The 27,140-nt window shown below is 42.2% G+C and overlaps 1 protein-coding gene across 11 annotated transcripts in view; it reads right to left on the bottom strand.

Moving 5' to 3' along the window:
- Positions 1-14,134: 14,134 nt before the first annotated feature.
- asb7 (ankyrin repeat and SOCS box containing 7) overlaps positions 14,135-27,140 on the bottom strand; it is an 82,271-nt gene continuing 69,265 nt past the window's right edge. For all 11 annotated transcript variants that reach the window (XM_060853111.1, XM_060853116.1, XM_060853115.1 and 8 more), the window contains 2 exons: positions 25,861-26,466; positions 14,135-18,158 (listed from right to left, as the gene is read on the bottom strand). In XM_060853111.1, coding sequence (XP_060709094.1) covers positions 18,019-18,158; positions 25,861-26,466 — 746 coding nt within the window. In that variant the 3' untranslated portion in view covers positions 14,135-18,018. The remainder of the gene's footprint in view (positions 18,159-25,860; positions 26,467-27,140) is intronic.

Below are 27,140 nucleotides of genomic sequence, written 5' to 3'. Positions count from 1 at the left end.
ACCTGCGACTCCACTTTCAAGGAGGTAGGAGTCTGCACTCCAAAGACGCTTTATTCAGCAACACTCCCTAGGACCTTACCATTAAGTGTATAAGTCCTGCTAAGATTTGCTTTCCCAAAATGCAGCACCTCGCATTTATCTGATTTAAAGTCCATCTGCCACTTCTCTGCCCATTGGCTCATCTGATCAAGATCGTGAGGTAACCTTCTTCGCTGTCCACCACACCTCTAATTTCAGTGTCATCTGCAAACTTACTAGCTGCACCTCTTATGCTCACATCCAAATCATTTATATAAATGACAAAAAGTAGAGGACCCAGCACCAGTCCTTGTGGCACTCCACTGGTCACAGGCCTCCAGTCTGTAAAACAATCCTCCACCACCACCCTCTGTCTTGTACCTTTGAGCCAGTTCTGTATTCAAATGGCTAGTTCTCCCTGTATTCCATGAGATCTAACCTTGCTAACCAGTCTCCCATGGGGAACCTTGTCAAACGCCTTACTGAAATCCATATAGATCACATCTACCGCTCTGTCCTCATCAATCCTCTTTGTTACTTCCACAAAAAAACTCAATCAAGTTTGTGAGACATGATTTCCCATGCACAAAGCCATGTTGACTCTCCCTAATCAGTCCTTGCCTTTCCAAATACATGTACATCCTGTCCCTCAGGCTTCCCTCAATCAACTTGCCCACCACCGACATCAGGCTCACTGGTCTGTAGTTCCCTGGCTTGTCCTTGCCACCGTTCTTAAACAGTGGCACCACGTTAGCCAATCTCAAGTCTTCCAGCACTTCACCTATGACTATCGATGATACAAATATCTCAGGAAGAGGCTCAGCAATCACTTCTCTAGCTTCCCACAGAGTTCTAGGGTATACCTGATCAGGTCCTGGGGATTTATGAATTTCAAGACATCCAGCACTTCCTCCTCTGTAAAATGGACATTTTTCAAGGTGTCACCATCTATTTCCCTACATTCTATTTCTTCCATATCCTTTTCCACAGTAAATACTGATGCAAAATACTCGTTTAGTACCTCCCCCATTTTCTGTGGCTCCACACAAAGACCGCCTTGCTGATCTTTGAGGAGTCCTATTCTCTCCCCAGTTATATAGAACATAGAAAAGTACAGTACAGAACAGGCCCTTAGGTCCATGATGTTGTGCTGAGGTTTAATCCCCTCAACTCACTGCTGTCCATGTGCATGTCCAGCAGTCGTTTCAATGTCCCTAAAATCTCTGCTTCCACTACCATCGCTGGCAATGCATTCTATGCATTCGCTGCGTAAAGAACCTACCTCTGACGTCTCCTCTATACCTTTCTCCTAATATCTTAAAACTATGATCCCAGTCAATCTTGCCCTGGGAAGAAGTCTATGGCTATTGACGCTATCTATTCCTCTCATTATCTTGTATACCTCGATCAGGTCTCCTCTCTTTCTCCTTCTCTCCAGAGAGAAAAGTCCAAGCTTATTAACCTTTCTTCATAAGACAAGCCCTCCAGTCCAGGCAGCATCCTGGTAAACCTTCTTTGCACTCTCTCCAAAGCCACTGTATCTTTCCTATAGTAGGGTGACCAGAACTGGACACAGTATTCCAAGTGTGGTCTCACCAGGGATTTGTAGACCTGTAGCAAAACCTCGTGGCTCTTAAACTCGATCCCCCTGTTAATGAAAGATAAAACACCATATGCTTTCTTAACAAACCTAGCCATTTGGTGGCAACTTTGATGGATCTATGTACTTGCACACCCAGATCCCTCTGTTCCTCTACTCTGCCAAGAATTCTGTCTTTAATCCTATATTCAGAACTCGGGTTCAACTTTCCAAAATGCATAACTTTGCATTTATCCAGGTTGAACTCCATCTGCCATTTCTCAGTCCAGGTCTGCATCCCGTCTGCTGCACTGCAGCCTGTAATAGCCCTTGATACTATCAACGGCACCTCCAACCTTTGTGTCATCTGCAAATTTACTAACCCACCCCTCAACCTCCTCATCCAAGTCATTTATAAAAACTACAAAGACCAGAGGCCCAACAAGAGTCCTGCGAGACCCCACTCAACACTGTCCTCCAGGCAAAATACTTCCCATCTACAACTACTCTCTGCCTTCTATCAGCCAGCCAATTCTGAATCCAGATAGCCAAATCTCACTGTATCCCATACTTCCTGACTTTATGGATGAGGGAAACCTGATCAAATGCCTTGCTGAAGTCCATATACACCACATCCACTACTCAACCATCGTCAACCTGTCTTGACACCTCCTCAAAGAACTCAATAAGATTTGTGAAGCATGACCTGCCCCTTTCAAAGCCATGCTGACTGCCTTTAATCACACTATGCTTTGCCAAATAGTCATAAATCCTATCCCTCAGAATTCTTTCCAAAATCTTGCTGCCCACAGACATAAGACTGACTGGTCTGTAATTGTCAAGGATTTTCCTATTGCCCTTCTTGAAAAGAGGAACATTTGCCTCCTTCCAATACTCTGGGATGACTCCCATGGAGAGTGAGGAGGCAAAGATCCTTGCCAGCGACTTAGCAACCTCCTTTCTCGCTTCCTGGAGGAGCTGAGGATAAATCTGTTCTGTCCCTAGAGCCTTATTAATCTGAATGTTTTCCAAAATTTCCAGCAAATCAACTTCATCTATTTTGATCTCGTCAAGCACGTATCCCACCTCCTCAAAGTTTTTATTTACAAGGTCCCTTTCCTTAGTGAAAACTGAAGCAAAAAACTCATTTAGGGCTTCCCCTATCTGCTCAGACTCCACGCACAAGTTCCCTATGCTATCCCTGATCGTTCTCTTATTCCTCACGTACGAGTAAAATGCCTTTGGGTTCTCCCTAATCTTTCTCGCTAAGCCTTTTTTGTGCTCCCTCCTGGCTCTTCTCAGTCCATTTCTGAGCTCCTTTCTAGCTAGCCTGCAATCCTCTAAAGCTGTGCTAGATCCTTGCTTCCCCACCTTACGTAAACTGCCTTCTTCCTTTTGATGAGAAGTTCTTCTGTTCTCATCATCCAAGGTTCCTTAATCTTACCTGTCTCAGAGGAACAAATTCATGCATCACTCACAACCGCTCCTTAAATTGTCTCCACATGTCTGCTGTGCCCTTTCTGTGGTACAATTGCTCCTATTCTGTACTTCCCAACTCCTGTCTGATAGTGTCATAATTTCCTTTCCCCAGTTAAATATCTTCCATCGGTAACTGCTGCTTTCCCTTTCCAAGGCGATGGTAAATGTGAGGCAGTTGTGATCACTGTCACCAAAGTGTTCTCCCACCGCGAGATCTGACACCCTTTTGTCCTTAACGCATTTGTATTCTCTTTGGATTCTCCTTAATTCTATTTGCCAAAGCTATCTCATGTCCCCTTTTTGCCCTCCTGATTTCCCTCTTAAGTATACCCCTACTGCCTTTATACTCATCATGCACAGGAATTCCTAGAGGCCTGGTATTCTAACTGGAACTCCATCAATAAATACATCGATTCAGACCCCATCTATCATCCTCTGAGAAAAAGAACAGGAAATAATATCACCAACCTTAAGAGACCAAGATACATAAATAGGCAGGGTATAACATCAGTGCTTCACTGGAGGCTTACTGATGATATTACCTAGTATGGCGATGATATGTCTGAAAACAAACCTTCCAACTCAGTGAGAAAAAATACAACCTCATGGGAGAACCGGTTCTGAATGTGTTGGCAGAAGGCATGAGAGCTTTGGAAACTTCCAATGTTTTGATTTGTTCTCTAGTTTCTCTTCACTTATTGAATTGTTGAAGGTTCTGAGAAAAGAATGCCAGTAAGTAAATGTTTCTAGAAGTCTGCTAAAGCTGTTTTTGCATTAACTGGTGGCTTTGGAATTCAAGCAAGATATGCTATTCTAATCACCTTAGAACAACCCATTGTCCAAGGACTTCATGAAGGTCTGGTATAAATAATTGGAAATTGTTTGTAGAACTAGAAAATTACAATTTCCTTTTTTACATTTATTCCTGAACTTTAATGTTAACTTGTTAATTTTTGTTCAAGTTATAAACTTGGTGTTAAAGATCTATTATTCTGAAGATCTGGTTAGGAACAGTTGGGTAGTTTGGAGGGTCATTGAAAGTTATAATTTCACTGTGTTGTGTATCCAACGCTGGGCTGATTTGATTTGGTTTACTATCAGTGTCATGAAAGAACCCAATGCCTGAAATTTTATTAAGACAGGAACCATTATGATATTTAAGAAACATTTAGATAAACTCTTGAAACCCTTGGCATATAAAGGCTACAACCAATTGCTTGGAAATGTGGTTAGAGTAGATAGCTGCTTGATAACTGGCATAGACATGATAGTTGAAGTTTCTATTTACAAGCTGTCATACTCTGTGACATCCAGTGCCCCAGAATGTGAGATGCAAAGGTTGTAACAATATACAAAAACAACAGCTTCTCCAGCAATTGTGACAATCATTAAAGGATCTTTCTGCTAAGCATCATGGAAATAATATTTGCCATTGCCTTTGTCAGTCAGCATTGACACCAAATCCTAGACTGGTTTCAGAACTGGAAGACCTACAATTTACTACAGCTTCTTCATCTGCCAGTTACAAGAAAAAACACTATGAACAAAGGAGACCACTATGTATTGTCAGAATTGATTTTACCAAAATATGTGATCATATAAATCATAGTTTGCTGGCAATCTACTGAAACTGAAAATTGAACAACTTCAACAGGCCACTTTCTCTTTCTATGACCACTTGATGGGTGAGGTCAGCTATGATGTCTTGGATCGAGTCTAACAGGATTCTTAAGAGGGAGGAAGAGTAGCCAAAAGGGTGAGGACCTGAAAAGAAAATGTAGGGAGTTAGGTTGGAAGCTAGAAGGCAAAATGAGCAGAGTAGTAATCTCAGGATTGCTACTGATGCCATGTGCTAGTGAGGCTAGGAACAGACAGCAAGTGCAGATAAACACATGGTTGCAGGGCTAGTGTAGGAGGGAGTGCTTCAGATATGTGGATCATTGGGATACCTTTTGAGGAAGGTGTGGCCTGTACAAGAAGGATGGATTGCACCTGAACCGGATGGGCACCAACATCCTGGATGGGAGATTTGCTATAGATCTTCTGATGGGTTTTAACTAGCTTGGCAGTGGGGTAGGAACTAGAGCTACTGATCAGATGATGGAGTAGTTAGTGAACAGCCAGATACAGTGTGTGGAAAGTCTGAGAGAAAGGATAGGGCAAAGTTACAGTCAGTGAGATGGGTTGAAGTGTGTCTATTTTAATGCAAGTAGTATCAGGAATAAGGGCGATGAACTTAGACCATGAATCAGTACTTGGAACTGTGATGTTGCGGCCATTCTGGAGACTAAGTTTACCTCAGATTAAAGTGGGATCTTGATCAGATGGGCCAACAGGCTGAGGAGCGGCAGATCAAGTTTAATTTAGATAAATGTGAGGTGCTGCATTTTGGGAAAGCAAATGTTAGCAGGACTTACACACTTAATGGTAAGGTCCTAGGGAGTGTTGCTGAACAAAGAGACCTTGGAGGTAGAGTCACAGGTAGATAGGACAGTGAAGAAAGCATTTGGTATGCTTTCCTTTATTGGTCAAAGCATTGAGTACAGGAGTTGAGAGGTCATGTTGCGGCTGTATAGGATGTTGGTTAGGCCACTTTTGGAATATTGTGTGCAATTCTGGTCTCCCTCCTATAGGAATGATGTTGTGAAACTTGAAAGGGTTCAGAAAAGATTTACAAGGATAATGCCAGGGTTGGAGGATTTGAGTTATAGGGAGAAGCTAAATAGGCTGTGGCTGTTATCCCTGGAGTTTCGAAGGCTGAGGGGTGACCTCATAGAGGTTTACAAAATTATAGGGGGCATGGATAGGATAAATAGCCAAAGCCTTTTCCCTGGGATTGGGGAATCCAGAACTAAAGGGCATAGGTTTAGGATGAGAGGGGAAAGAAAAGGCAACTTTTTCACGCATAGGGTGGTGCATATATGAAATAAGCTGCCAGTGGAGGCACATGGATTTTAGCAACGCGTTTGATAAGGTTTCCCATGTTAGGCTCATTCAGAAAGTAAGGAGGCATGGGATACAGAGAAAATGTGGCTGTCTGGATTCAGAATTGGCTGGCCCATAGAAGTCAGAGGGTGGTAGTAGATGGAAAGTATTCAGCCTAGAGCTTGGTGACCAGTCGTGTTCGACAGGGATCAGTTCTGGGACCTCTGCTCTTTGTGATTTGGATGCGGATGTGGAAGGGTTGGTTAGTAAGTGTCAATGACACAGAAGTTGGTGAAGTAGTGGATAGTGTGGAGGGCTGTTTAAGGTTGCAACGGGACACTGACAGGATACAGAGCTGGGCTGAGAAGTGACAGGTGGAGTTCAACCTGGAAAAGTGTGAATTAATTCATATTGGAAGGTCAAATTTGAATATAGAATACAGGGTTAAATGCAGGATTCTTGGCAGTGTGGAGGAACAGAGGGATCTTGGGATCCATATCCATAGATCCCTCAAAGTTGCCACCCAAGTTGAAAGGGTAGTTTAAGAGCCACGGGATTATGCTGCAGCTCTACAGACCCCTGCTTAGACAACACTTGGAATATTGTGTTCAGGTCTGGTTGCCTCATTATAGGAGGGGGGTGGAAATTTTAGACAGAGTGCAGAAGAGATTTATCAGGATGGTGCTTGGACTGGAGGGCATGTCTAATGAAGAAAGGTTGAGGGAGCCACAGCTTTTCTCATTCAAGTGAAGGAGGGTGAGAGGTGACTTGATAGAGGTGTACAAGGCGATGAGAGGTAGAGATAGAGTGAATCGTCAGAGACTATTACAAGGGGGCATAATTTTAAAGGTGACTGGAGAAAGGTTTCGGAGCAATGTCAGAGGTCAGTTCTTTACACAGAGAGTGGTAAATGTGTGGAGTGCACTGCCAGCAGTGACAGTAGAGTCAGAGACATTAGGGAGATTTAAGCAACTCTTGGATAGGCACATGGATGATAGTAAAATGAAGGGTATGAAGGTTAGTTTGATCTTAGAATAGGATAAAATGTCAGCACAACATTAAGGGCTGAAGGGCCTATACTGTGCTGTACTGTTCCATATCCTATTAACATCAGATTCCTTTGAGATTCTCAGTAGCGCCAAACACTGTTCTTTTCTGACACACATTCTTTGACATATTTGTCTCTTTGCTGCTGTCTTCAGGCCATCTACAGAGGGCATCTATTTACAAAACCAAAACTGAAGGAAAGCTGCTTAGCTGGTGTGTCTTTGTCTAGGATCTCAGGCAAACAAAGTCGTCATCAGAGAGCTGTTCTACACTAATAATATCACAGTAACATTCCACACTAAGAAACACATTCAATGGCAAGTTCTGTCACAAGTTTAGTTTGAATATCAGCATCTGGAAAATAAATGTCCAGGTCCGGGATGTTGCCAGTCATCCACTGGTAGTGACAATGTAACCTCAAATGTAACCTAAAGACTGCTTCACACATCTTAGCTCTGCCACTTCATGCTGAAGTCAATGCTCACATCATAAAGGCTGCAGCAGTAATGTACTAGCTGAGTGAGCATGTTTGGAATATCAACAACCTGGCTGAGAATTCTAAATGGAGACTCTACCAAATTTACATCCTCAGCAGACTCATTCATAGTAGGGAAACCTGGTTAGGAGAAAAACTTGAACAGTCTCCATCTTCATTGTGTCAGACAATGCTAGGCAAGATCATTGATTCAGAAGTATTGGAGCATGCTAGTTCCATCAACATATCCTCGTTGCTAAACCAACAATGGCTGCTCTGCTCAGCCATCTTCATTAGTTGGACATATAACCAAAGACCTTCCTTACGATGAACTATCAACTCAACCACGACCTCCTGGGTGTTTGTATTTCCGTTGTATGAATATCTGATAATGAGGTCTAAAGATAGTGGATACTGACAAACAGGTGGGAGATATTTTTTGACATCTGTGACTACCAGAAAGATGACTGTCTAGAGGAGAATGAGACAAGGCAAGACAAAACAGAAAGCTAGTGACTTAGAAGAGGGCCCAGAGAAAACAGAGGTCAGTGAACTGTGTATCTTCAAAGCCCACTGTCTTCGTTCTCAGTAAATGCGGCAAAAACGACCATGTCATACCGAGGCTCCTGAGCTATATCACATAAGGCTTAATAAAAGTTGGCCACCAAGGTGCAAACTATTATCTTGCGAGATCAAAATCTACCAGAGAATAGCAAAAATGTATTCGAGGGAAGGTAGATAAGCACATCAGGAAGGAAGAATAGAAGGATATGTTGATAAGAAAATAGGTGGGAGACGGCTTGTGTGGAGCATCAACACTGGTTAAGATTAAGTGGACTGAATGGCCTGTTTCTGCCTCATAGCATCACAAACAATCCATCTTAATTGAATTTAAACCTACAGCTATAATTTTAAGTTGGTGTGCAGACCGGACCAAAACCTTTAATCTGATTGTTTTCCTTCCAACATAAACCTGTTGCTCCTCAAAATTACAAAATCTTTAAAAAATTATCCATATTGGAATGATTTCTGACCCCCTCTCACGATCGGCCAAAGTAAAGCACTGAAGTGTTCTGCACTTTCATTGGGATAAAATATTTTCAGAAAAGGCATATCACTACATATAAGATCAGATGGAATACTCTTCAAACCTAGAGAGCAAAAATCAAAATGAGACACGTTTTGATGCATCAACTGATGATGTGACTTGAAGAGCATTCAGTCATAAGATTAGATTACTTACAGTGTGGAAACAGGCCCTTCGGCCCAACAAGTCCACACCGACCCGCCAAAGCGCAACCCACCCATACCCCTACATATTACCCCTTACCTAACGCTAGGGGCAATTTAGCATGGCCAATTCACCTTACCCGCACATCTTTGGACTGTGGGAGGAAACCGGAGCACCCGGAGGAAACCCACGCAGACACGGGGAGAACGTGCAAACTCCACACAGTCAGTCGCCTGAGTCGGGAATTGAACCCAGGTCCCTGGCGCTGTGAGGCAGCAGTGCTAACCACTGTGCCACCGTGCCACCCAAGCCTGCAAGCAGTTCTAAACATCATCTTAACAGCTACAGAAGAATTTAGGGTCATGATCAAACAAGACAGTGGCAAAGACTGGAGGAAAAAGTGTAGACAAATCTTGCTACCTGGAGTCAACAGTCTCAAGTGAAATGAAGCTTGATGACGAGACACGAGTGCACTTTGACAGTGTCACTACATCATCAGGAAAGCTGCAATAGCCCCAAAACAAAATTCTCTCTATTCCCACACGGTGAAGAATCTGTAAATAAGAATGCATATACGCCAAGTACATTTGCTGTATGGTCCTGAAGTGTGAAACAAAGAAAAATTCAGGAATGCTTTTCCTATGTGCCACTTGAGGAAGATCCCTAGGATCTATGTCCAGTCTGGAGAATTACTCCACCTTTCTTACTCAAAGTATTATGGAAATGTCCAAATGACATTGACCACAAAGACAAGACTACATTGCATGAGAATGGAAAGTCACTAAATAAAAGATGCACTGTACAGAGAGACATTAAACAAGGGAGTTTAACTCTATTTCCACTTAGACGAGAAGAAACTCAGATTTCTTGGTATAAACCTTTTACTTATGCATGCATTGGAGATGTACTTATTCAAAAATCAATACAGCTCAATTTTTTATTGCTAGAACAAAGGTTTATACTATTCTCAGAGATAATAGTTTACAAAGTGTTACTTTATTCACCCCATCTCTACCAATTGTATTTACACAGTTCACTTTCTAAGTTATGACAAATATATTATCCAATCATATTCAAATTAATATATTATCCAATCAAATCACATGTTCACGTCTTTAAGCTGCATTACATACTTTGTGATTACCAGTAAACTTTTAACATTTTCCCCTTCCGTGTTTCCTACCACCACGTCTTTTATTAACTCCTTTCGTAGCTTCATATAGGTAGTTGTCTTATAATGCCGTAGTTGCGTTCCCATGCGATACCATGTTATACAAAATCATGCAATAGAAATAATGCGGCCAATGGGATAAATAAGGTTACAGGCAAACCACCAAAAATACCAGTAAAAATTGCAACAAAGACAGTAGTTAGCCTAATACAACCAATAGCACAGTCTAAGTAAATTTTGATCTGTTGTTTAGATTAGATTAGATTACTTACAGTGTGGAAACAGGCCCTTTGGCTCAACAAGTCCACACCGACCCTCTGAAGAGCAACCCTCCCAGACCCATTCCCCTGCATTTATCCCTTCACCTAACACTGCGGACAATTTAGCTTGCCAATTCACCTAACCTGCACATTTTTGGACTGTGGGAGGAAACCGGAGCACCCGGAGGAAATCCACCCAGACATGGGGAGAATGTGCAAACTCCACAGTCAGTCGCCTGAGGCGGGAATTGAACGTAGGTCTCTAGGGCTGTGAGGCAGCAGTGCTAACCACTGTTCCACCATGCCGTAACTGACTTGATGTATGGTACTGTACAGTGCAATTCATTGGAAACTTCAACTGATTACTCTTGATTGACATGTGTACCTGCTGGCTGCCCTACATTCTAGCCAGCCTTCTGATCTCATCAAATGGTAACACTGCACAAGTCAGATCCCAGAATGAAACCTGCCTTGATTGTAAAACAAATTAAGATTCAACCTTTGATCTAAGTGTCAGTTATCAAATTTTTCGGAGAGTTTCATATCGTGATGCAGGGGGACATCTACCATTTTATTTCACAAAACCCACCTTATTTATTACCTACTCCACCCTTTGGTTCCTTCTCTCAATTCTATCACCAGTATACCATGTGCCATTTTCAAAACAAATCCACACTTCCTGGATATCCCAAGATTGATGAACAACCATAGCACAGGGTCAACTTTAAAAAGATGTTGTGCACCCAGACAACAGCCATCAGTCCGGAGCTGCCCTGCATGATTCCTGATACTGGCCTTGGATATGGCAGATAATAGGAAATTGGTGCTTCTCTTTGTAGGCAGGGACATGGAGATGATGCCGATGGGGATGGGAAGGTGCAGAGGCAGAAGTCCTTTTCTCCCAGGCCAGTGCAGTCTCAAACATCAGAAGGAATCATAGAATGCAGGAAGATGACCAATGACCTTCTCCACCCAGTGGAAGTGCCATCTACCTCACACTATCTCTGCTACTGTACCCACCATTTCCTGCAACATCTTCCCCACTCAAACTCATCCTCACTAACATCTGACCCGGCTAACCCTGAATCTCTTCTCCACTGATGCGCCAAGAGTAAGTTTGCCACCTACCTTTCTCTCCCATATAAATGTTATTGGCATTGCTTTCCATTGCGTAACAGCAATCCAGCCAACTGAGTTGAGACTCAACTCAATGCGCAGCCAAAAATGAAACTAGACTCATTTGCAAGCGAGTCATCATTTCATGCCAGATTGACTCCAATATTGAAGAAGTTTGCAAAAGACTGAAACATGTGGTGTTGATTTTTATACCACTGGAATGTGGAAATTCAGATTGCCACACAAAAAACAAACACACAGGAAGAAGCATACAACAGGAGCCTCCATATCAGGGAAGGATAACCTGCAAGAGTTCCAATCAGCAACGTCTTGCTCGATTCACTTTGTCCTCTCCGCTGAAGACTCAAAATAGTTGTGAATCAATAATAATGTTGAACTAGAGAACCAATACTGTATTTACCATCTCAATGGAGAACCTGTTTCAGATCACTCACTCTCAAGTATTGTTTTGGCTTAAACTTCGTCTTGCTGAAATAGAGGAACATTACCAAGATGAGAATCCACTAACACTGGACTGGAATTTTCTAAGGTTCCAGAACAGAGCCAAAGCATTGACATACCATCCCTACAATTCCTTGCCGGGGGAAGAACAGATCGAATGACAGGCTGCGTCAAAGGAAGAAATCCCAGTTAAAGGAATGAGATGACCACCTGGGAACTTCACAAAATTCTCTTACCTGGAGGTGTTGCAAATCAGTGCGGCCACATTAAGAAAAATTGCCCAAGATCAATCCTCTGACCAGATAGATGTGCATGGAAGAGGCCAAAGAAGAGTGCTTCATCTAACCTGGACACACACAACCAAGAGGATCTGGGACTTCAGACCTGTTGAAGAAAGAGTGGGTGCCAAGTTCTAAGGCATCCTCAGAATTGAAAACCTTTAAGCTGCAGTCATTTCTCTCTCCAGGCACTTCATAAATCTGGCTAAGCAGCCAACACACTAATTCATCCATATCCCAGGGGTTCCTGTACAAGTCTAAGCAACCACTCTAGTACTACATTGACAGAGGTATCATTGTTCAGCTGAGGCAATAAACTCAGGTGGGTATAAAAGATCCCAAGGCACGGGCAGCACGGTGGCACAGTGCTGCCTCACAGCGCCAGAGACCCGGGTTCAATTCCCACCTCAGGCAACTGTCTGTGTGGAGTTTGCACATTCTCCCAGTGTCTGCAGGGGTTTCCTCTGGGTGCTCTGGTTTCATCCTACAGTCCAAAAATGTGCAGGTTAGGTGAATTGGCCATGCTAAATTGCCTGTAGTGTTAGGTGAAGGGGTCAATGCAGGGGAATGGGTGAGTGTGGGTTGCTTTTCAGTGGGTCGGTGTGGACCTGTTGGGCCGAAGGGCCTGTTTTCACACTGCAAGTAATCTAATCTAACTATAAAGAACAAGGTATTCATCCCTCAATCAACATTTAACAGATGATCTGGTTATTATCTCATTGCTGTTTGTGTGAGCTGTGTAAACTGGCAGTCGCATTTGTAACATCCCAACAATGACCACAGCTTTAAAAAGTTTCACAAATCTATGATCATCTGCTCCTTTAAACTAGGCATGGGTGTTAACATTATTCAATCTCAGGATGTAGGCTTCACTGGCTGGTCCAGCATGTTGCCCATTCTTAGCTTCTCTTGAGAAGATGGTGGGGAGCTGTTTTTTTGAACTGTTGCAGTCCATTTAGTGCAAGTAAACCACAATGCCATTAGAGAGGGAGTTCCAGGATTGTGACCCATTGATACTGGAGGAATGGAGATACAGTCAGGATAATGAGTAGTTTGGAAGGGAACTTGCAGATATATCTCATGTATCTCCTACCCCTGTCGTTCTAATGGTGATGGGGATGGGTTTGCAAAGTGCTGTCCAAGAAGAATAGGTGAATTTCTGCAGTGAAATGGTAGATGGTGTACACTGTTGCACATTCACAAACAGTATTTATGGGCGGCACGATAGATCAGTAGTTAGCACTGATGCCTCACAGTGCCAGAAAGCAGGATTCGATTCCAGTCTTGGGTGACTGTGTGGAATTTGCACATTCTCCATGTGTCTGCATGGGTTTTCTCCAGGTGCTCTGATGTCCTCCCACAATCCAGAGATATGCAGGTTAGGTGAATTGGCAATGCTAAATTGCCCATAGTATTCAGGGATATGTAGGTTGTGTGCAGTAGTCAGGGGTAAACGTAGAGTAATTGGGTAGGAGAATGAATCTGGGTGGGTTATTCTTTGGAGAGTCGGTGTGGACTGTTGGGCCAAATGGCCTGTTTCCACACTGTCTGGATTCTATGATCTATGAATACATCTCATTATCAATGGACTTCACTGTCACATTGTAACAGTAATTTGTAATTACTGAAATTTACTATTCTGAATATAACAATAAATGGTTTTTAGCTGTACTTCTTGGTAATTGATGCTAAAAATAAAATCTTAAAAAAGGCTCAGCAAATAAAAAGCTGACTTTAACAGGCCCCAGTATATCTATTGGATCTCTGTGGATAAGCTGCGGCAGTGATTTGGCCATGATCAACTAGATACATCACTTTGAAATACAGTAAATCACTAGCAGATAATTAATTTTTTTAAAAAGCACTTTAATGCCATGAGGATGAGATCAGCAATGCTTTTATGTAAAAGTAACTAGTACTGACAACATAAACCACAGAAATTTGAACAAAAACAATACAAGTATAACACTTAGGAAATATTTTATTGAATCGTGGCATTTAAATAACTCTAAAAATGTATTAATCTGTTGACATTTAGAACACAAAACATTTACAAAAATCAGTGGTCCATTGTCAAACATTAAATAGTTCAGTTGATACATTACCAGTTTATAAAACTGTACAAACAAAAATTCATCCAACGAATTCTTTTAAGATCTTAGTTTCTCTTTGGTATTTCAAGTTAAGATGAAAAATGTACAAAATAACATCTATGATCCCTTTGCATCACAGCTCACCAGCTTTTTTTTTTTAAAAATGTTTATATATTTCTGTACTTACTAAAGGATTGGATCCCAACCTATAAGACTGGAAGATGAAGTTTTGTCTTCAAAGTTATTCAACTCTAATAGGTTTGTATATTTCACTCAAAAGGCCACTTAAAATTCCTTGCAGATGGTACAGAGAGGGAGGGAGGGAGAGAGGGAGGGAAGGGAGGGAAAGAGAGAGAGGGGAAGAAAAAGAGAGAGGGCGGGAAGGAGAGAAATAGTTCTCAAACTTTCAAGACATGAAGAGCGAACTTCAACACACCTTGATAGTACAGTAATCCTTCACTACAACATGCTATGCCAACATCAGCTAAATGCTCTAGCCAAAGGAAACGCATTGTAGCTTCAATGGGCATTAACAAACTCTAGAATCAGCTGGAGAATAGACTGCTATGGGCAGAAAACAGTAGGTTTCATTATCAAACAAGAATAAGACCAAGGCAAAATTAGCGACCAAGAACATTGACCAATGTTTATCTCACATCCGCAACAAATGCAGTTAAATACCCCTGATTACTTGTATTCCTGACATTAATGCTATCTGAAAGAAATGATCAGAAACAATTTCAGCTTTAAATTGTACTTTATTTTTTCAAAATGATGACTAAAACAAAATTATGATTTCTACAGGGCTGTAGCTTCAAGACTTGTTAATTTATTTGTTCATTTTATTTGCAAGTCAGTGAAGAGGGATATTCAGGAGTTAGACCAGGGAGAGATGTGCCAGGCAGATACTAATGCTTTGAACACTAATGCCTGTAGCTGTAATGCACTGCTATCTCAATGATATTACATGTTGCTGCATTTAGTAAAGGCAACATGCAGTCACATACTCAATTCTGAGTCACTCACCAGGGACCGTTAGCTGTTATAGTGCAGCATGTCATAGCTCTTGCCAACAAGTTATTGACGTGTTTTAAGGGTGTAGATAAATTGAAATTACTTGTATCTGTAAAGAAGAATGTCACTGTATAGGATTAGTAAACATTCAGCACTACCTTCAATCATATTATCACCTGAGCAAGAATTTTGGCACCACCTAAAAATTAAAATACAAACAGGCCTCACAGAACTGGAAAACAAAAAGCATTGTGTCTCTTACATCTTAATGGCTAAAACATATTCTTATTTTAGTGTGTAACTGTTGAAACCTACAGTGTTGAGTCATAGCAATTGCTTCAATAAAGTTTGAAATGGTAAGAGGATCCCACTGCAAACTGCATTTTACTTTATTGAGGACGGTGGGGAAAAAAAAAAACGAAAAAAAGGAAGACAAAAACAGTTGACCAATAACAGAATCTTGTCAGCCTGGGAGAATAGCAACCTGCTATCAGATTGAAATATTTAACTGCACTGTTAAGTACTTAAGCAGAACAGACCTGTGCACTGAAGTCTGGATCATTCTCTCCAAAGCAATTGCAGCAATAGTTTATTCTACTCTAATCTGGAATGCTTATTATTCATCTATTGACACCTTAATCCAAAAGCCTCATCTGACTGGATTTTCCATGCTGACCAACTCTAATTCTCTTATTAAGGTGTATTGAAGTGAATAGGGGTAACGGCTAACAGGAAGCCAGGACCCTCCTATCTGAATTCTAACTGACTAGAACTTCATAGCTTCAGCCACCGTGTTACAGTTGCTGATCATTCAGAGCACTTGCCTTGACTGTGCCCTATGTTACTCTTGATGGCATTGCTCTTGGAATTAAAAGAATACTCAAACCCCAACCTCAGCAAGGCGGCAATCCATGGAAAGGAAATCCATACTGGCCCAGTATTACCACAAATATTGCCCCAGCTTTTTCGCTCTGTCACGTTCTTAGCTCTGAGACAGCTTTTTAAAAGTATAACTATTAACCTTAGGTCATCAAATATCAAATATTTCTTTAACGTTTCCCATATAGTTAGGAAATTCAATTGCCAGAGATCTGTTCAAAATATACTGAGAAATACTAAATGTTCTGCTTAAAATTTGATGCTAGCAAAACATACAGAACTTAGGTTGCATACAACTCCAGAAAGTTGTAAAGCTTTTAGGATACTTCTACTCTGAAATACCTCTTAAGGACAAATATTTGGCAGACATGAAAATGACTCACTTACACTGGTCTGTCTTCAGTGCTGTTGTAACATACGTTGGTTGTATGCTTTAAAAACAAAAGGAATTATGGACTGGCTGCACACATTACACCACAACATTATGGTCAGCTGACAATATAGATCAAGTTAATGGTGCAGACAGAATGGAGAATGCGAATTCCAGAGCAAGGCATGGATAAGGACAAGAAAATATCACAAAATGTATACTAGTAAACAGACAAACTCCTGAGGGGGCACAAAGGACAAAACAAAGCTGAGTGAAGAGATTTATTTATATGAAAATCTGATTATGATATACTCGCTGGTTAGCTTTCCTTCCATCTCCCAAACAAAATTTCCAAGTTCAAAGCATCTACTATACCTTAGCACCTCCACTGTCTAAGCATCACAGACAATACAGCAGAGCATTACAGTGAAGGGCAACACAAGTAGCTTTGGAAGGCGTGGAAAAGAGAAGACATAAGTACAGGGAATACGGCAATAAAAGCCTAAATCACTATAGCACCTTTAAATTTTGTTTCTTGTCAAAACACAAATTTGGATGTGGCAGACATTTTGAGCTATTATATGCTTCAGAACAGAGAAACAAAAATGGATGAACATATTAATTAGTAAAGAGGAAGGGAAAGGAAAGAAGAAAGGTACCAGTGGAATCTTTGTTAGATGATCATCTCAGTCAAGTAATCTCACCCATAATCTGTTTCTTCACTTTCCTTAGTCATTCACACATCCTTCCTCAACAGTCCCATCTTTCACTTGACTGATGTAATGCAAAGTATTTATTACACTGGCACTTTCAGAGTTTGTTGGGCTGCTTGTTGTTATCTTTTCCATACTCTAATTTTCCTGATATTAATGTCCGATTTTCCTCTTCCTTTTTTTTTTACAACTCACCCTACCTATTTCTCAATACATTCTTAAAATCCATTATATCTTTTTCCAGTTCTAATAAAAGGTCACTGATCTGAAACACCATCTCTGCTTGTTTCTCCACCCCTGCTGCCTGACCTGCTGTGCATCTCCAGTATTTTCCATTTCTATTTCTTATTTTTCAATTCTCAAGAAGGACATTAGGGACAAAATGCCAAGTCTCCGTTCTAATCACAGATGCTGAATGACCTGCTGTGCATTTCCAGATTCTTTGTTTTCACTTCAATTTGAAATATTTAACTTGTATCCATCTTGATACAGACTAACTTAGAGTAACACATTTTTGGATATTTTCAAACAGAATTGCTTTGTTCATTCTTGTTCTGTTAACTTTGTCATTCAAATGTTACCTGTTCCAGCACATTGAATTTTGCAGTCAGTAGTTAAAATAATTGAACATTATATTGGAATAGAAGTCAAGCTGGAGAGAAGAAATAATCAAAGTTTCTGAACGCTGCCAACTCAGGCAGTTAAGTTTTTCAGCTTGGAACTATTTTGGAAGTGAACACAGATCTTCCCGGAGCAGGCCAGTATTATGCCCAATAAGACGGAATTATTAAATTCGGAGAGGTAATGATACCCGTATTGACTTTAAATTTCAAATCGGGAATTGCATAGGATGTACTTGGGGCAAGGCAGCACTCACTTCAAACCCTCAAGAGTGGAACTTTCAACATTCAAATGTCATCAAATTTGTGCTTCAAATAGTCTTTCATGACTTTTGCAAGAGGAAGTTCATCCAGTCCTTTCAAATTTTGAAGGCCAATACACTGACGAATCCTAATTCGGCACAGATCTTGTAAACTTCGAGGCTGTCCTAGAGGGGGGCAGAAAAATAAAACAACCATTACACTAACGTCCCACGACATGTATTAAAGATCAGTTGATCAAATGTTACGCAGGTGAATTGAAAACGTAAGTTTGCTTTCTTGGGCAGAGGTTTCACAACTAATAAGTTGGCTGTGCGTGCATGTGTGCATCAGGATGACTTCTTTGCTTAATAGCAGTTTTAAATATTTAAATATTTACCAAACTAGTGGCCATTGATTCTAAGTTAAATTTCACAACTTGTGGTTTGGTCAACAATTCAGGGACAAAACAAATATAAATTTCACGTTTAATTGCCCCTTTGCGGGTGTTAAAGGGTCCATTTTCCATAGCAAATTTACATTTGAAAGGTACAGATAGTTGCTCCTTTTCTTGTTTCGTGCTCACACTGTTACAGGAATTTGAAGGAATATGGGTAAAAATTGTGGATGCAGAAATCATTGCGTAATGGCCATAATCTGTTAGTATTCCCTGGACTTGGGAAAGTTGCCAGAAGACTGCAGAATTGCAACCATTATGCATTGTGAATACGATCCACTACAGACTGGTTAAACTTTGGTGGTGGAAAAACTTTGAGAAGCAATTTTTCATATTAAAATTAATCACTACTTTGAAAGAAAAGCAATTTAATTAGGAATAATCAGCATAGATTTCTACAGGGAAATGTGTTTAACTTGAAGTTTATTGCATAGACAATAGACACTAGGTGCAGGACAAGATCATTTGGCCCTTTGAGCCAGCGCCACCATTCATTATGATCATGGCTGATCATCCACAATCAGCATCTTGTTCCTGCCTTATCTCCATAATCTTTGATTCCACTATCTCTAAGAGCTCTATCCATCTGAAGTGGTACAGGATGGGTAAATAAGGGTAACACTTCTGATGTGGTATACATGGATTTACAGAGGCACTTAATACAGTGCCACACAACATACATGCAAGGAAAGAGATTAGATGTGGAAACAGGCCCTACAGTGTGGAAACAGGCCCTTCAGCCCAACAAGTCCACACCGAACCTCCAAAGAGTAACCTACCCAGACCCATTTCCCTTTGACTAATGCACCTAACCTAAATATCCCTGAACACTATGGGCAATTTAGCATTGCCAATTCACCTGACCTGCTCATCTTTGGACTGTGGGAGGAAACCGGAACACCTGGAGGAAACCCACACAGACACTGGGAGAACGTGCAAATTCCACACAGGCAGTTGCCCGAGGCTGGAATAGAACCTGGGACGCTGGTGCTGTGAGGGAGCAGTGCTAACCACTGAGCCACCGTGCCGCCCCTAGATAGTAGGAACATAGATACAAAATTGCTTGAACGATAGAAAATAGAGTAATGGTTAATGGATAGTTTTCAGGCTGGAGGACGGTTTTTAGTGGAGCTCCCAGGGCTTGATATTGGGACTCTTGCATTTTTCTGATAAAAATTAATGATCTGGATCTTGTTTTAAAGGGGAAAACGTAGAATCTGCTGATGACACTTAGTTTGGAAGAATTGTTATCTGCAAGGAGCACAGTGTGGAACTCCTAAAGGACATTAACAGGTTGGTGGAATGGACATAAGCAGTTCAGTGCTTAAGGTGGAAGAACATTAAAAGGTAGTATAAAATACGGTACAATTCAAAAGGAATTCAAAAGAGGTTGCAGGGTCAGAAATGTGGGTGCAAATATGTACAGATCACTACTACTTGACAGGTGGAGAGAGCAGTAAATAAAACATACAGTGTTCTTAGCGTTACTAACAGAGGCACAGAGTAAAACATCAAAGACCTGATATTTAACTTGTACAGGACACTTTGTTGGACTTCTGCTGCAGTACTGTGTGCAGTTATAGATGCCATATTATAGGAAAGATGTGAATACTTTGGGAGAGTGCAGATATGATTCATGAGAATGGTTTTAGTAATGAGAAACTTCAGTTGTGAGGATAGATTGAAGTTGGGACTGTTCTCCTTGGAGAGAAGATGGTTAAAGAGAAGATTTGATTTGGGATGGTTTTCAAAATCATGGACAGGATAGATGGGTTGATGATGTTCCTGCCTGTAAAAGAATAAAAGGAGAGAGGACATAGATTTAAAATGATGTGCGAACAAAGTAAGGGTGATGTCAGACATAACTTTTTCACATAGTACGTAGTTAGGGTATGGAATAAATTTCATGGGAAATGTGGTGGAGGAAGGTTCAACTCAGGCTTTCGAGAGAGCAATCATGATTATTTGAATAGAAATAGTGTGCATGGATATGGGAAAAAGGAAAAAACATTGCTGGGTGCTAACAGATCTGGTGCAGGTGCTGAATGGCCTCCTTCTGCATTGCAACAATTCTGTGATTGCGATTGAAAACAATTTGATGTGAAAACAACAGCTGACCCTTAAATCTGCTTTATTACATTGTTAAATTATTAGAAACTCTTGTATTCTGTCCTCTAGAACAGCTTCTTTCAGGCAAGGATTAGTGCATGAACCACGTGCTTCAATGTCAGCTGCTGCAGCATGCATTTATGCTGGGTTGCTAATGCACTTGTGTTAAGGCCAACCCAGATTGATTTTGTTTCTTACAAATCAATGCACATTTTAACAAGTCATTTATTGAGTCATACAGGTAAGAAACAGGACCTTCAGCCATCATGTCAATGCCAACCAAGAAACACCAAACTACAATAACCCATTTACCTGCATTTGGTCATAGCCTACGATGCTCTGACATTTTAAGTGCTCATCCAGATGCTTTTTAAATGTTCAAGAGTACCAGTCTCCACCACTCTCCCAGAGAGTGCATTCTATATTTCTACCACCCTCTTGGTGATTTTTGTCTCTCAGATCTCCACTAAACCATCTACCTCTCATGTCTGCCATAGGAAAAAGATTCTCACAGTCTACCCAGTCTACACATCTTATAATCTTGTCAATCAGATCCCCCTCAGCCTCTTCTGCTCCAGGAAAACAAATGCAGGGTAATCAGTCTCTCCTCATAATGGAGTGTTTTCATCCAAGACAACATATGAATGAGTCGCCTTTGCACTCTCTCCACTGCAATCATGTCCTTCCAATAGCATAGCGATCAGATCTGCACGAAGCATTATAATCATTGTCCTAATCAATATTTGATAAAGGTATAACAAGACTTCCTTGCACCTATAGTCTATGTCCCAGCAAATGAAGGCAAGCATTCTACATGTCTCCTTCACCATCCTATTTACTGTGTTGGTATTATCAGGGATCTATGTACTTGTACACCAAGGCACTTTTGTTCCTCTGTACTCCCTGGGGACCGACTATTCATTGAGTATATCCTTCTTTTATTAGACCTCCCAAAATGCATCATCTTGCACTTAAATTACATCTGCTATTGCTCTGATCAAGAATTGTATTTGATTTGATTTAAAATTAACGATACTTCAAATATTTTGTTTAAATTGCATTTCTAGAGCACACTACGTGTGTGGTTTTGTTTCTAAACAAGAAAGAAATTCTGCTTTAGTACATTATTAGTTTTTTTGAAATGCAAGTTCTTGGGTAATCTATAGGTTTTATTATGCTGTCAACAAACAAATGATACTGCACCAACTGATATGTACAAACTGGAGCATTGTGGCTGTCTGATCTAAAAACAAACACGCCAAGTTTACCATTATATTTGATTGGGAGAAACTGAGCACTGCAGATGCTGGAGATCAGAGTCGAAATGTGTGGTGCTAGAAAAAAACAGCCAGTCAGGCAGCATTCGAGGAGCAAGAGAATTGACATTTCAAGCAAAAGCTCTTCATCAGGAATGAGGGGGTGACCTAAGGGGGCTGAGAGATAAATGGAAAGGTAGCTGAGAATGCAATAGGTAGATGAAGTTGGGGGTGAAGGTAATACGCTGGAGAGGAGGGTGGAGCAGATAAGTGGAAAGCAAGATGGACAGGTAGAACCGGTCAAGAGGGCAGTACCGAGTTGCCAACAAAGATGTCCCCCAGAGATATTCTCTGAAGCATTCCGCAAGAAGGCGTCCTGTCTCCCCAATGTGGAGGAGACCACATCAGGAGCAATGGAGACAGTAGATGACATGTGTGGAAGTGCATGTAAATCTGTTGGATGTGAAAAGCTCCGTTGGGGCCTTGGACAGAGGTAAGGTGGTGGTGGTGGTGGGGGGGGCGGGGAGAGAGGTGTGGGCACAGGCTTTGCACTTCTTGCAGCTTTGTAGATGGCCAAAATGGTAGAGGATAGTGCGATGTATTCAGAGGTTGGTGGGGTGGAAGGTGAGGACCAGAGGGATTCTGTTCTTGTTGCAGTTGGAGGGGTGGGGTTCGAGGGCAGAAGTATGGGAAGTGGATGAGATGTGCTGGAGGGCATCATTGACAACATGGGTGGGGTAACTGTGGTCTTTGAAGAAGGCCACCTGTATATCCTGTGGTGGAATTGGTCCTCCTGGGAGCAAATGGGCAGCATGGTGGCATAGTGATTAGCACTGCTGCCTCACAGCACCAGAGACCTGGGTTCAATTCCTGCCTCAGGCGACTGTCTGTGTGGAGTTTGCATATTCTCCCCGTGTCTGCGTGGGTTTCCTCCCATAGTCCAAATATGCGCAGGTTAGGTGAATTGGCCATGCTAAATTGCCCGTAGTGTTAGGTGAAGGGGTAAATGTAGGGGAATGGGTATGGGTGGGTTGTGCTTCAGCGAGTCGGTGTGGACTTGTTGGGCCGAAGCACCTGTTTCCACATGGTAAGTAATCTAATCTAATCCAAATGCAGCAGAGGTGAAGGAATTGGGATTAAAGAATGGCATTTTTACAGGGGGCATCCCTTATTCTCAATTCCTCCGGCTCCGCTGCATCTGCTCCCAGGAGGACCAATTCTACCATAGAACAAACCAAATGGCCTCCTTCAAAGACTGCAGCTTCCCCTCTCACGTGGTTGATGATGCCCTCCAGCGCATCTCAGCCACTTCCCACACCTCTGCCCTCGAACCCAACTCCTCCAACCACAACAAGAACAGAACCCCTGGTCCTCATCTTCCACCCCATAACCTCCAGGTACACCACATTATCCTTCGCCATTTCCGCCACCTACAAACAGACCCCACCACCAGGACCTCTCCCCCATTATCGGCATTCCACAAAGACCATTCCCTCCGCGACTCCACACCTCACCGATCCAAGCCCTCCGTTTTTTTTTCCTCTCCCAACGTCCCCAACAGTATCCTTCCACCAACACACATTTGTTTGGCCGAACTGGTCCTCACCTGTAACAATTTCTCCTTCTAATCCTCCCACTTCCTCCAGACCAAAGGGGTAGCCATGGACACACGTATGGGCCTCAGCTATGCCTGTCTATTTGTTGGCTACGCAGAACAGTCAATCTTCCGTAATTACACCGGCACCCCTCCCCACCTCTTCCTCCGCTACACTGATGACTGCATTGGTGCCACCTCATGCTCCCGCAAGGAGGTTGCGATTTCATCGACTTCACCAACATATTCCACCCTGACCTTAAATTTACCTGGACCATCTGTGACACCTCCCTCCCGCTTCCTGGACCTCTCCATCTCCATTAATGATGACCAACTTGACACTGACATTTTTTACAAACCCACCGACTCCCGCAGCTACCTGGATTACACCTCTTCCCACCCTACCTCTTGCAAAAATGCTATCACGTATTCGCAATTCCACCACCTCCACCGTATCTGCTCCCAGGATACCAGTTCCACCACAGAACACACCAGATGGCCTCCTTCTTTAGAGACCGCAATTTCCCTTCTCACGTGGTTAAAGATGCCCTCCAACGCATCTCATCCACATCCACCTCCACCCTCAGACACCACCCCTCCAACCGTAACAAGGACAGAACGCCCCTGGTTCTCACCTTCCACCCTACCAACCTTGGTATAAACCAAATCATCTGTCGACATTTCCGCCACCTCCAAAAAGATCCCACCACCAGGGATATATTTCCCTCCCCACTCCTTTCCGCCTTCCGCAAAGACCATTCCCTCCGTGACTACCTGGTCAGGTCCACGCTCCCCTACAACCCACCCTCCCATCCTGGCACCTTCCCCTGCCACTGCAGGAATTGCAAAATCTGCGCCCACACCTCCTCCCTCACCTCCATCCAAGGCCCTAAAGGAGCCTTCCACATTCAAAGTTTTACCTGCACATCCACCAATATCATTTATTGTATCCATTGCTCCCGATGCGGTCTCCTATACATGGGGGAGACTGGACGCCTCCTAGCAGAGCGCTTTAGGGAACATCTCCAGGACACGCGCACCAATCAACCACACCGCCCTGTGGCCCAACATTTCAACTCCCCCTCCCACTCTGCTGAGGACATGGAGGTCCTGGGCCTCCTTCACCGCTGTTCCCTCACCACCAGACACCTGGAGGAAGAACACTTCATCTTCCGCCTTGAAACACTTCAACCCCAGGGCATCAATGCGGACTTCAACAGTTTCCGCATTTCCCCTTCCTCCACCTCACCCTAGTTCCAAACTTCCAGCTCAGCACTGTCCCCATGACTTGCCCTACCTGCCTATCTTCTTTTCCACCGATGCACTCCACCCTCCTCCCTGATCTATCACCTTCAGCCCCTTCCCCGCTCACCTATTGTAGTCTATGCTACTTTCTCCCCACCCCCACCCTCCTCTAGCTTATCTCTTTACCCTTCAGCCTCTCTGCCTTTATTTCTGATGAAGGGCTTTTGCCCGAAACGTCGATTTTACTGCTCCTCGGATGCTGCCTGATAAAATGTGCTGCGCTCTTCCAGCACCACTAATCCAGTTATTGGTTCAAGTCTGACTCCAGGACTAGAGCACAAATAAAAGGGTAACATTCCAGTGTAGTGGTTACCTGAACTGCCTGAGGTTCTCAGCCCGCTCGGGTTTAAGTAAAACATTCCTCGGCATTAATAATTATAGAATGACTAAAAGACAAAGGATATCTTTTGGTTTGTCAGCTATCTGTCAGAGCTACGCGACCAATGCTAGTGCCCCTCCACCCTGCCAACTTCCTCTTAGACTGCAAATTTCTTTCTTCAGATTCTTAATGAGAACCGTTCAGAAATTGTGAAATCCTCAGGGACAATTTTTCTGCTCACAGAGACACTCTGCAAAATGTTCCACAAAATTACACTCAAACTTCAGGCAGTTTCCATGGTACTTGCTTGGATGGTTACCCAGAACCATAAGTTTCACTCCTAGGTAGCTACACATCAGTATCCTCCAAGACACCACAACTCACCACCCTTCCCTACTCGCCCTAACCATATTGATCCTGAGCTTCTGCCTTCCAACCCCACCTGCTAGAGATATCTTTTGGCCATCCACCTAAGATAATCTTGCTCACCTTCCCAGTCAATCACTCACGCACATATCCTTTCGTACTGAACATTTAAATGTACTTAAGAGGTTCAAGTGCTGTAAAGAGTGCCCCCACCCCTGCCCAAGCATTACAATGATGGAATTCATTCCAGAGCTGTCCACTTTGCATTTGTGGAGAAGACAGACTCAGAAGACCTGGCCAAAAGGGCAGAGGTACAGCACGATGCAAAGAGATTAAATGGAAAACTCTAAGCAGCATTTCTTGTTAATTTATCCATGCACTCTGCTTTAAATTAAATACAGAACATGGCAATCAAAAAAAGTGGAGGTGATGTTTCCTGGCACCTCAATCTTCCAAATCTAAAAATGAGAAAAATATGACTTACTTGTAACCTCCTGTAAGAAATCTAAGCAGGGTCTGCTGGTTCCAGATAAACTTACAGAGACAGCCAGAGGAGTCTGTCCCTCATAGTTCCTTGTGTTGCAATCTGCACCATAGTTATGTAACATCCGTGCACAAAGTACATCATCCTTTAGTGCAGACAAGTGTAATGGAGTTTGTCCATCCTCCATCCTGCCAAGGTTTGTGTCTGCACCTCTTTGAAGAAACATTCGACAATATGAGTGGTTGCTTTTGATCACTGCATATCGCAGCAGAAAACCATTTTGAATGTCAATGTTGGCATTGTGATCCAAAAGAATTTTCACACAGCTTGAGCGCTCTCTGATAATGGCTAGTTGAAGTGGAGTTGTGCCTTTATCACTGAGTGGATCAACTTCAGCTTTAAACTCCAGCAGAAGTCTGACAAATGAGTCTCTGCCATAATGGGCAGCCACATGGAGAGGAGTCCATCCATCATTGCTTTTAGCATTAATAATATCAGGTCTATGCTCTGATTCCAACATCAACCTTGCAATTCGTGCTCGGCCATGCATAGCTGCATAATGCAATGCAGTGAAACCTCCAATTAAATCTTTAACGGTGGGATCAGCTGGAAAAGATCAAAAACAATTAAGATAAGGTAATATCAGGACGACAATTTTTTTAAAAAATGAAAAAAAAAACACTGAATCAATACATAGAATAAAAGCTGTAGTTTAAAAAAAGGTTTGAGATGATGATTTCCAGGGATATAAAACTCTAACTCCAAAGGGTTGGTTCTTAACTTCCCCAAGCAGGCAGGCAGGCCTTTCATTCAAGGGCAATTTGGGATGGGTAATAAACATGTGCCTCGCTAGTGACACCTAGATGCCATCCAAGAATACATCTGAAAAGTTGCAATAGAAAAGCAGATCTGTCATTCTTCTTAAATAACAATCTCAAGATAGGAGCCATAAGAGCAACACTATAGCACATAATTCGTGCATGTGCTGCTTAATTGGCAGTACTGAGGCAGCTTTGTGATGCTGGAACTTTCTGGTCAGTTGGTAAACAGAAGTCTGCCTGCTCAGCTGGTTGAAAATAGTCCAATGGCAGGTTTTAAAAAGAAAAGCAGACGACTAAATTAATTAGCATGCTTGTCTACATAACAAGAATTATATTCAGTGATTAATTTGATATGGTTTACCAGGATATCCAGAAACTTGATAAGGTACTACATGAATGCATGTTCTGCATTTCTTTCAATAGTGATCTTTTGTTGGATAGCTTCAAAGCTTACTCAAA

The sequence above is a fragment of the Hemiscyllium ocellatum genome, chromosome 39 (genome assembly GCF_020745735.1).
Source record: "Hemiscyllium ocellatum isolate sHemOce1 chromosome 39, sHemOce1.pat.X.cur, whole genome shotgun sequence".
NCBI classification, from domain to species: Eukaryota; Metazoa; Chordata; class Chondrichthyes; order Orectolobiformes; family Hemiscylliidae; genus Hemiscyllium; species Hemiscyllium ocellatum.
Note: the sequence above shows the minus strand (reverse complement) of the source record. Positions and strands in the feature narration are given on the sequence as shown.